The sequence below is a fragment of the Hirundo rustica genome, chromosome 6, assembly GCF_015227805.2.
Source record: "Hirundo rustica isolate bHirRus1 chromosome 6, bHirRus1.pri.v3, whole genome shotgun sequence".
Classification (NCBI taxonomy): Eukaryota; Metazoa; Chordata; class Aves; order Passeriformes; family Hirundinidae; genus Hirundo; species Hirundo rustica.
Window position 1 is genome coordinate 30,875,603 of NC_053455.1, and position 11,462 is coordinate 30,887,064.

General features: G+C 43.7%; 1 protein-coding gene across 3 annotated transcripts; it reads right to left on the bottom strand.

The window, feature by feature from the left end:
• Window positions 1-1,253: 1,253 nt before the first annotated feature.
• SRSF5 (serine and arginine rich splicing factor 5) lies at window positions 1,254-5,766 on the bottom strand. 3 transcript variants are annotated; one of them, XM_040067497.1, is made up of 8 exons: window positions 5,611-5,766; window positions 5,027-5,170; window positions 4,779-4,849; window positions 4,486-4,581; window positions 4,070-4,139; window positions 2,700-2,773; window positions 2,289-2,399; window positions 1,254-2,129 (listed from the first exon to the last, which is right to left on the bottom strand). In XM_040067497.1, exons 2-8 carry the CDS (start codon window positions 5,150-5,152, stop codon window positions 1,880-1,882), a joined length of 798 nt encoding a protein of 265 aa, XP_039923431.1. In that variant the 5' UTR covers window positions 5,153-5,170; window positions 5,611-5,766; the 3' UTR covers window positions 1,254-1,879. The 3 variants fall into 3 exon arrangements, with proteins under 3 accessions (XP_039923431.1, XP_039923432.1, XP_058276907.1); XM_040067498.1 differs by having other exon boundaries at window positions 5,027-5,173; window positions 5,611-5,751; XM_058420924.1 differs by lacking the exons at window positions 1,254-2,129; window positions 2,289-2,399 and having other exon boundaries at window positions 2,701-3,792; window positions 5,611-5,751.
• Window positions 5,767-11,462: the final 5,696 nt, after the last annotated feature.

Below are 11,462 nucleotides of genomic sequence, written 5' to 3' on the forward strand. Positions count from 1 at the left end.
CTGCTCATGCTGCTTGCAAGGCAAGTAAGTGGTGTGGTCTAGAAACACAGTTCAGTACGACTATTTATAGAGCAGATAATACTTCACATTTAGCCTCAGAGTCTATGATCCCTTTAATCACATTAAGTGCCTTCAGCCACCTGGGTTCTAGTTGAAGCCAAGTCCCACTTGGACGTAGATGCCCGTCATCATCCAAGTTAGTAGGATCAACTGACTGGAGATCTCAACACAGCTGATCTTCCACCCTGATGAGTGTGAATGCTCCCTTACCCCTGCAAGTTTGAGCTCCCTTGCTCCACACCTCTTGGGGTGATCCAGCATCTACACCACACTAAGGCTCTGAGAATGAAGCCTCCCATTCCCCAAAGCTGACTGGCAACAATCCAGGTAACTGTGGATCCTACCCCCTCTCAGTGCCTGCTGTCGGGAGTGCCTGGCAGCCCAATACACTGCTACCTCAACAGACAGAACCACACTATACAAGAGCTCCTCCTCCTTCCTTAGCTCAGCACCCAGGAACTCTGCAGCAGCAGGGAGAGAGGGCAGCAGGGCTGCAGAGGCCAAAGGCCTGACCTTCCACAAGGCCAGACCTTGCTCCGAGAGGAACCACCTTGCACTTCCTATGATCTATCCAAATCCCAGCCTAGGATACAAATATCTTTTTAAAGCTTTCTACAAATTACAACAGCTTTGTAAAGCACTTTATAAGAACACACATTATTTTAAAAATTAAATTCCTACGCTCTCTTGTGGGTGAGGGCTTGAGAAGTACAGGGATTGCAGAGGACTGCTGCCACTGGAGGGCACAAACACTAAAACACAGGACCTCACGGTACTATTGCTGCATTACTCCCACCCACCGACATGAAAATCCCTCTTCCCCCAGAATGAGGACTAATGCTTACAAAAATGGGTTATCTACACCTCAGTGTTCTCATGCGAACATGCACAAATACACTAATCAAGTATGCTGACTGACATCTATCTTTAATATTCCACACATTATCCCAAGTGATTAAAAGCTTAATGACTCATCCACTCACTTTTTGCTACGAACTATGACAGCCCGATTATCCATGTTCTTATTTCAGAACACACAGACATCCAAGGACATCACACCGTGGATTCAAAAGGACGCTAATTCTCACCCCTGCAGTAAGAGGTATCACACTGCCACAGCTCCATCTTTAAGAAACATTTTAACACAGTCACAACCACTTTATTAACACCAAGAAACAAACTAGAAACTGAAATGTTTCTTTAAACTTTATTTGAGCTATTTCTTAGGTATCAAGAAATAAGTGCTTTATAGAATATTACCACAGGGCAGTGAAATGGGCATTTTCTTAGTGTAGTGCAAGTTGTATCAAATGAAAATACTTTAAAATAAAGTTTTATTACCAGCACTTAGTCTGCTGACCTATAGCTGAAACAATGTCTCAAAAGCACAAAAAAATACCCTCTGAAATAAAGCTTTATGTACAGCACATACAGAGCTCTTAGATGCCTACAGCCGTTAGTCTGAGATATTAAACTAATGCTTTTGAGTTGCTATTCACAGTTGCATATACTGAGAATTAAGTGTTCAGATGACTTTAGAGTACAAAAAAATTTGTCTGCTTTAGTTATAAAGAGCTCTGCCAATATACACAAACTATACACTTCAGACATTCACAAAAAATGTGAGCAAGAAAAGGGTTATCAAAAAACATTTAATACAATTAGTCAATAACCCTTCCCACCATGGTCCACATCTACAAAGTTACCCATTCCCTCCCCCCTCCCCATCCAAACCCTTCCCCACAGAAAGTCACCTACTTACCACAAGTTTTAGCAAGTATGGTTTAAAAAAGGGCCCTCAGGGCAAGTTATTTATAGTTCAGTTGCGACTGTCAACAGATCTGGACCTCGATCTAGATCTCTGCCGATCTACAGATGATGGAGATTTGGATCTGCTGGAAGAACCCCGTTTCTGGCTCTTGCTTGGCAGCGGAGATCTGCTAACTGATCGTGACTTGCTATGGCTCCTACTCCGTGACCTGCTGTAGGACTTGCGGCTCCGGGAACGAGAGCGGCTGCGGGACCCGGATGAGCTCCTGCTGCGCGACCGCGACCTGCTCCTGGACCTACTGCGGAGGGAAGGCAGAGCGCCAGTCAGCGTCAGCTACGGAACCGCACGGGCCGGGCCGCAACCAGGCAACCCACGGCTCGCCAGCTCAGCTGCCTGCTCACTGACTTCAAAGTTTCTCAATGCTTAAGGCATTGTTTAAGAGAGTAGAAATCCATACCTGTGCCTTTTGCTGCCTTCAATTAGTTTGATTTTCCTTCCATTAATTTCTTTACCAGAAAGCTTTTCAATAGCATTCTTTAAATCACTGTAAGAGGCAAATTCAACCACCCTACAGGAAAGAAAAAAAAACCACCATAAAGCTTACTATTGGAAGTTGTAGTTACCAATACAAGCAAAATCTACATTGGGAAAACAAACAAACAAACCCCCAACGCCAACACTGCTCAGTGTAATTATACCCTGTCATCACTGAAGCATGAAAAATTCCCCTCCCCAAACATTTCCCACATGCATTTTTAAAGGGTAGCTAAATTAAGCCATGAACAGCTGCTGACACTGAAAAGCAGCCAGCTTCCCTCCCTAAATATGACATATACAGGTTACTCTACAGGTCACTCGACAGACTTACCCTTCATTTAACTTAGGTCTGTGTGCATCTGCAAAGGTTACTTCCCCGGCTTGTCTCATGAAGTCTTTGAGATCCTAACACAAGACCGCTTATGTTACGTAAAGAAGTGAAATTAACACTTACCTATACAAAAGTAGTTTAAAGCAAATAAAAGAAACTTATGACTACTGAAAGAGAAGTTGTTAGATAAATCACAAACATGGCAACTGCCATACTTGTATTCTATCAAAATTGCGTTATCTGTATCAGGGCACGAAATAAATGAGAAAAGCATATTGCTTTAAGCAAAATGCTAATAAAGGGTCTTAACATTAAGGTAAGTATTAGTCTAAAATGATTTTATAGATTAAATAACAAAGAGAAAGAGAGAGAGAGAGAGAAAGAAATGAAAAAAAGCACATTTTTATATATACTGGATTGACTTCGAAATATTACCCATATATTTTTGGACTATTTCAGTCTCCATTTACATTATAAGTCTTATACGAATAGAGAATTACATTTACATAACACCAATTATTTTGTGCCCCATATGTCATTAAAAATATAGTTTACTTTACCTTTATTAACATTTCCCTAGGCTAGCCAAGCAGCAAACTGCATTAAGCGACCGGAGATACCGTCATGACATATGCCCGACTGGCTCTTCGCCACCCATTTGCCGAACACTACCCAGTCGATGGAAGCCATTAATCGCACTGCCCTCCCTATCAGGAGACTATGGATGGATCCAGACATTCTCTATGCTTGATGTCACCAAGGACCACTTTACTGCGATCAGGATTCCAACGACCACCTAATTTCCAATCTTTCAACTCTTTTCGACCAGGACCTCGTTATTCGGAAGCGTTACAGGAAGAACAGCTCTCAACTTAGGAATCAGATCTCGTTAACGCTCTGGGACCGCTGCAATGTGGCACTTTAAGGAGTGCATCGATTACGTCTAGACCGGCAAACACAGATCTAGAGGTGGCCAAGTGACATTGTAGGAGCTGACTGGAAAGTCAACCAGGCCCGACCAAGAGTGACCAAGACAGAACGATTAGGATAACCCACAGGCACTCCTCGTCATAAGGCCAACGACACAGATAGGCTGGCAAATAAAGGGTTTAATATGTGGTTAAAATGGATTTTAAAAACAAGAAAAAAAATAAATATATATCCTCAAACATATAAATTTATTATTATTATGAATTAACATTAACTAGCTTTCATTCAAAATATTTAAGTTACGTTACTAAAAATTGTATTAATTACATAAATATTTTAATAAATCAGATTTTAATTTAATTAATTATTTTACAAAATAATTACATTACGTTACATACCCATTAAATGAAGTCAAAATAGTTAATCGTGTTTCAACAAACCTGCCAGCTGACTCGGGAAGACAGATTTTCCACTATAAGGCGATTTTCTGTTCTTAGAGGTGGGGCATTTCTGTTTTGAAACAAACAGTTCAGACTTCTATTAGCACACAAAAGATAACCATGTTAATCTTAACAAAGGCTGTACCAAGAGCTAGTATCAACATATCATCGTTAGTACTACATCCTGAGCTATGTAATGCTCCAGCAATCTAGGGCAAGCATTAAGGACTTAGGGGAGGAAGCATAAGGATGACAGGCATTATCTGAGAAGTTCTGTAATCTTCACTATCCTGCTACCACACTGAACAACTTAAAAGGCAAATAACACTTGTAATAGCTCATTCCAGCTCAGGTTCTCTGGGACGAGTCCAAAGCACTCTTTATCTTAAACTGCGCTGGTCCAAAGCTGCGTGTACCTCCTGTCACTGCGCAGGCGACGGCTACTGAACCGGTCAGAGTACCTCCCTCTGCCTCTGCCCCTCGAGCGTGCTCTGGCATGCTCAATAGTAACCCTGTGAAAAGAAAAACATAACAAAACACGTTTCTAAATATTTCTTCTTTTATATACAGTTATAGTTCTCAGGACAGAAATAAGAAGACTCGAACAAACACAAAATAGTTTAACCAGTATTGAAACCCCTATTCAAATTAAAACTGACTTTTATTTTAGGTCCTCAAGCTTCTATTGCCATGAAATAAGACACCTCACCTCTCACTGCAAAGTTCTTTTCCGTCCAATTCATAGACAGCATCATCTGCATCCCTCGGATCCTCAAACTCCTGCAAAACCAAGACAACGAAACCAAACAATTACATTCCAATAAACGAGCAGATGCTTATTTGTCACGTGGCGTGCCTTGATGGGCGCCTTAATGGATTTTCTTCCGAAGTAGCTTCGTAAACTTCAAACGCGAATAAGCACGAAGGGGGTGGTGAAGGGAGAAGGGGCGCACTCACCACGAATCCGAAACCCCTCTTCAGGTCGATATCGCGGATGCGGCCGTACCCCTTGAAGAACCTCTCCACATCCTTCTCCCTGGCGGCCGGGTTCAGCCTCCCGATGAAGACGCGGCAGCCGCTCATGGCTGTGTGTGCACGGCGCTGCTGCGGGGACAGGCGCGTCAGGCCCCGCCCGGTGACTCAGCACCGCCCGCCGCCGCTACCGCAGTGCGCCAGCAGGCCCCGCCCCCGCCACGGGCCAATGAGAAGGCAGCGGGCAGACACCGCCTCAATCCGCGCCAATAGGAACCCGGCACTCGGCCTTCGGCCCGGCCCAGCTGCCTCCCCTCCCAGTTAGCCCCGCCCCTGCCGAGCCGAGGAAGAAAAGCAAACGCCATGGCTCTGCCACAAAATGGCGGCCGCACCGCGCCCGCCTGCGACAGCGACCTCGCCCCGGCGCGCACCGAGCGGAACGGAGCGGCGACAACGCCGGCCGGGGGCCCGCGGGCCGGCCGGGCACACAGCAGAACCGCGCCGCACACGCTCCGCTGCGCTTCCCCCGCGCTCCGCTCTGCCAGGAAGCCCCCGGAGGTTTTACGAACCTAGGCTGTGGGTCTCGGTGCAGGCCGAGCCGGACGGTTTCGCGGTGCGGTGCGGCAGGCGGTCGACGGTCGGGCAAATGCGTCCTCCCCGGGTGACAAACAGCTCCGACTGCTGCGCAACACCGGCGCTGCGCCGCGAAATGGAGGCGGCCCCGCGCGTCAGCGCCGTCCCGCGCGGCGATTGGCGGAGGTGGCGGCCACGCCCCTCCCCGGGGATTCCAGGTCAGGGCGGGGGGGCCGCGCCGCCGCCCCTCATCTGGGAGCAGTGTCGGGGCGGCAGGGGGTAAACAAGCCCGGCCGCCGGGGGCTGGGCCAGGAAAGCTGTGCTGAGGGGTGAAACACAACCATCGGGGCTCTTTTACTCATCCGGTACACAACAGGTTAAAATCAGCGCTGCTCTTGTGTGCCTTGCCTCTGGGCAAGGGCTTACGTCAGGCGTTTCTGGCTCCTAATGAGCAAAGAATGAGAGGAGGAAAATATGTAAGTTGCTCCTGATCTGCTTAAATCCCCATTTGGAACCAAATGTGTAGCGACAAGGTAGAGAGATGAGCTTTGTCTTCATTTCATGTAACTGCAGAATTTATCACAGCTCGGCTTCTAGGTGGTTGCAGTAAAGGCAAAAGATTATCCCAAGGGGTATTTGAAATGAAGAAGACATCTGGAAGTTGAAGATACACCCACTAGTTTTTCAGTACAGACAAAGGCTGCAGCTCTGTGACCCTCCTTGCCAGATTTGTGCACTCCTGGATTAGTTGATTACACAAAAAGCCAGCGGGTACAGCTTCACCAGGCTGCCTCTTTTGATGCGTTTTGATATGTATGATCCTTTTAATAGCATTTTCCTGATTTGTCACCTGGAGTCCCATGCTGCCCTGAGTCCCACCCCCTACCCCTTCCCTTTGCAGACCATCTTTGTTACAACCAGGGCCTGTTATTAATGGCCTCCATGGGATGAATTTCTCTTTTTCATGCTTAGACACTGAGGTGTATTTCCCTGGAACAATGCAGCACATAATGGTGCTGACATCATAGCTTTATATGACTGCCCAGACACACACACTCCTCAAATTGCAACAGCATGCAGAGTCCCAAAAATAGGATAGTTATTTCTGCTGCATGCAGTGATGAGAAAGGCTACCATGTAGCTAAAGGTTTGGCAAGGGCGCTGTCAGCATCACTTGTTTCTCTCTTGGGTTCCAAAGATGCACATTTTCATTGCGCGCAGAGGCAGTGTCTGCAAGAAAAGCCAGGATGATGTACAGACAGGAAAGTCTGCCGTACAGGGAGGACTTTGAGCAAGGAATGACAATGCTTGTGATTATCCCTGTGGATCATAACCTTTGCCTGCTGAGGAAGATACATTCAGATGTGCCGTTTAACATTTAACAGTGCTAATTTCATAATGAGTTACAGCGCTTTAACAGGTGCCATGGGAACAGGCAGTTCTGTTCCTGTCAACACCAGGACTCTCCTGTCTGCAGAGTGAGCTGGTACACAAAGCTAAACCAGCAAAAACTAGCACTGGAAAAGGTGGCAAGTAGACTTCTGAAGGTATCACTCCATGAAAATCAGCTTGTAGTGGAATAAAACCAAAGGTTAGCGTTGAACAGAGGAGAGAGGAAGGGGCAGGAGCACCCCTTTAAGAAGGAGCTGCTCATTTTAGCAGTGCAAACCTGCAGTTTAAAAAGCCCTGTCCTTGTAACTGCCAAGCAGTAATCTCCCTGTATCCGAACACTGAGTGAAAAGCATCAAAAGTCAGGAGGAGATCCACGAGACAACAGTCACTCTTTAGAACATTCCTGTGTTACCTAAGTCTGATACCAACATGAAGGTCACACACTCTTTTACTCACATGGACTTCTTGCATGAGGGTCATGAGCAAGCACGTCTGGTTCTTACCCAGTTTCTCGGAGTTTTACGTAAACAGGTAGTACTGTTTCTCCCTTTGGCTTGAGGTTGTCTGAAGTTCACCTAGGACTTGTTAATGTTACTGCTGCCAGCTAGCCCAGTAGTGTCCACGCTCCTACATTCCTGCAGTTCCGGTTGTTGAGAGGCACGCAAGGCCCCTAAAATCCTTGTAGTTTTTTCATCGAGGTAACTAAGTAAATACAGTTACTATGTGGAAGTGAAAAGGTCATGAGGCAGCAGAAGATGAAATTAATCTTGAAACAAAGTCTCATCCAGATACCATTAATGTCTGCTTCTGGATACAAGAAGTTTATGTGGCCTCACCCTACAGACAGTTTTAAACCAGGGAGGAGGAGGACAAAGGGGGAAAAAAAAGAGTAAGACAGGAAGGAAGATTCCAGACAGAGACTGCCCAGCATTGTTGAAGACCCTCTACAAAAACTGCTGTCCTACACATCGACAGTGAAGCTGCTGTATAAGCCATGTAGCCAGAGACTCAGCACTTTGCAGTTCTACAAGAGTTCTTGTAGGAGGCAAGCAGAAATGTAGATTGGGTCGTCTCCTGCTACTGGTTTGTTACTATATACTATACTATATACTACTATATTTGTTACTTCTTCCACTATGGTTGTCTGTGTTAATCTCCTCTACTGATCTTTGTTTTCTCCTTTCCTGTACTCTTAGTTACCTATGCATTCTCTGTTCTATTTTTTTCCAAAGCTCCATGACTAACTAAACTAACATGTTTCTGTTACTGCTACATAAGTGTAGCTGTCTTAAAAGTGGCAGCAATGAGGGTTCAAGAACAGCTTACAAAAGTCTCAGGTAGGTGGCAAACACTGAATAGCGAATTTAATCATTCAGCACCAATTGCTTTTCTTCAAAATATTTGGAGAAAGAAAATGGAAATTGACCTAAAAATAACAGAATAACACATTAAAAAAATACATTTGTCAGAGTTTCTTTTTTCAATTTTCCCACTTTTATGGAAAGCTAAGCTTTTCAAATTGCTCAGATCTAAAAATATAAATTTCTTATGTTAGTGTCAGGCTGAGAGCCCTTGCCCACCACCCAGAAGTATATTTAGCAAGTAGAATCCTCTTTTTTTTGGCAGACTGTAATTCAGGGTGAAAGGTGCTGCCCTGGGGCTGTATCACTGAGCAGTCAGTAGAGTTAAAGAGCCTGACTGACAGCTACTCTTCCACACTCCAGACAGACCCTCACAGCCCAACCAGCCTTGTTTCAACTGGCTCCTGCCAGAACACCCTGATAACAGTTCCTCACACTCATCTTTTCTAGCCAAAGGTAATAATTAACATCCCGTTATTTATAGCTCAGCAGCAGTATCAAGCTAGTCCTGGAGGTACCTTAGCTACAGCGGGATCTGTAGCTCAACGGTGAAGTTGCAGACTTTACCTTTTAGTTCAGGTGAGTATGTGTCTTCCATGGCTTTGGCTCAGGAAAAAGGAGCAGAGGCAGGAACTGATCATCCCCTCTTCTCTAGGACATGGAGCAGGCTCTGCCTACATCTGTGCACTTCGCCACTGTGTGAAGCAGTCAAGGCAGATTGACAACAGAATAGTGCACCATCACTTCAGATCATATCTCAGTAGAAATTTAATAATGACAAGGCATTATGCACCAACACATTTTTTACATTATCTATAAATGCAACAAGGTTTAGGTTAGCTTTTATGCAAATTTATGCCACCTGCAGATGGGCAGCTGGAATCTGGTCCAGCATGAAAATGACAGGTACAAAGTGGAAAGGATTTTTTTTTTCCCCCTTGGGTTAATATTTGAATGATCAGAACAAGTTTACACCAGCTCAGTGTGTTTACTTTTAGACACTGAGTGTGAAGATGTAAGGAAATCTCAAAATACTGTGAGAGCAAGCTGTAGATTGCTGCAAAAACACCTTATGGGGTCAAAGCTATTTATAAACCTTCAGAGGTAACAGGAGATCATCTGCAGGATCATGTGTCCTTCCTTGTCTGGCCCTTTAGACCTTTCCTGAAAGCCATGCAAGCGCCTTTCTGATTTATCTTTGTGTTAGAGCTACCCCTAAATACAACAACTTGCAGTCATGGCCATGGTCTGCAATTACATTTCCAAGCAGCTTAAATCATACTGTGTCTTTTTTTTTGACAAACCACCTTCTCTGTGTACAAAGACCCAGAAACTAACATAGGCAACAGTTTTTGTTTTCAGCAGAGGGCAGATTGCAAACACTGAGCATGCCATCTCCAACTTTTACTTAATTGAGACACAGTATTCACTTTAAACATGTATGAAGCATGAAAAACATAGGTCATAGGGGAAGAATAGAATGAAGAAAGTTCACCTTTTCTCAAGAAAACAGCACTTTGAGGATTAAACTCTGTGAAGTAACTAATGAACGATTCTTGAGAAATCTCTAGCACCATACCAAATGCCTAATTTCCTAGTGGTGCCGTGATTTTTCAATTGGCTGACTTCAAAGGTCAGAAAGGCAGTGGAACAAAAGATTAAATCATCAATTTTTACACATTTTCATTCAGTAAACTGGTCAGATGCTCATGCCAACAAGGCAGGCAGTCAAGACCAAGATGTTTCAAATGAATACAACACTCCTTACTGCAATAACTAAGTTATCAGACATGGAGGGGAAATAGAGATGTGTGAACCCTGACCATAATAAATCTTTTAGTCTATTTTTTTTAAGCAAATAGGAAAATGCCAAAGTAAAATTAATTTTAAGCTGAAAGCACAACTTTTTCAGAGTTTGCACACAAAATATCTCCTTCGTAAGCCTAGGACCAATTCTTTTGGGGAATCAGGAGTCTCTTCTTAGCGTAGAATTGTTCAACATCTGCATTAATAATTTGTTAAACAGATTTGAGCATGCAGTGTTAAAACATGCAGATGAATCAGGCTGGGAAGGGTTTCAAACACTCTAAAGATAAGAAAAGAGGATGTGATATTTAAGGGCCAAGTTATGAAGTGAATGGCAGAATGACAGGCAAGATTTAACAATAGCTTCTGTTTCCTCAATGCCACACCATTCATAAAGAGCAGTACCTATGGTTTTCTGCTATATTTAATGAATAGAGGTCAAACCTTTGTGGAAGGCTGGAGTGTTATCAATGCTCTAAGTGCCTTCTGTTCATCTCACCCTATTTTCATGTGCAGTTCAAGTCTGGGGAGGAGAGTACAAGCCTGATCGATAGTGTGTTTATTTCTTATTGTTAGGACACATTTAGACTGAGGAAAAACAACAGTAAAACATTCTACCACACACTTGCCAAGTCCAGGAAAACAGTCAATTGGCTGTAATTACAAGAAACTGTTTAAAATAGAGGTCACATTACATACATCAAAACAAGAAAAATCTTACACAAAAATATATATTCCCAGGAAAGGGAATAAAATCTTGAAATCAGAGAGACAAGTGTAACGAATGCACTGGAAAGGAGATATGATCAAATGAAATGCAATTGAAAAAATCCCAGAAAATTTGCAACCGGAGTGACTACAAGCAAATGTACTGAGATGAAAAGAGGTGCCGTGAAAAGGACCAAAAGTTGCCCAAATTATTCCCACTGAAATCCTAAAAGCAGGCAAGAAAGGAAAATAAAGAGACAGGAGAAGAAACTGAAGAAATTAAATGGTAAAATTAAAAAAAAAAAAAAATCTTAAAGCAAAATCAGTAAAAGAAAATGGGATGAGCTGAAGTGCAGGGAAAGGGACCAAAGCTTGCCCAATTGATCCTCATTAAAATTGCAAAATTTGATTTACTTTCCTGAAAGGAATTGGAACATACATATATATATATATGTATGTATGTATGTATGATGTAATGCTTCCTTCAGCCTTCTGACAGATGCTGCTGGAACGGAAACTGTATTTTCAGTACCAGTTTAACCATCCCGGACTTATGCATAACTTGCATTGTATTTTTATGT

Excerpts from the sequence above, each read along its gene's own strand:
- SRSF5 (XM_040067497.1), bottom strand. The coding sequence starts at position 5,152 with ATGAGCGGCTGCCGCGTCTTCATCGGGAGGCTGAACCCGGCCGCCAGG. Across the intron at positions 2,400-2,699 it reads AGACCTAAGTTAAATGAAGG|GGTGGTTGAATTTGCCTCTT; the intron begins GTAAGTCTGTCG and ends TCTTTCCTGTAG. Across the intron at positions 2,130-2,288 it reads GAAGGCAGCAAAAGGCACAG|TAGGTCCAGGAGCAGGTCGC; the intron begins GTATGGATTTCT and ends TTCCCTCCGCAG.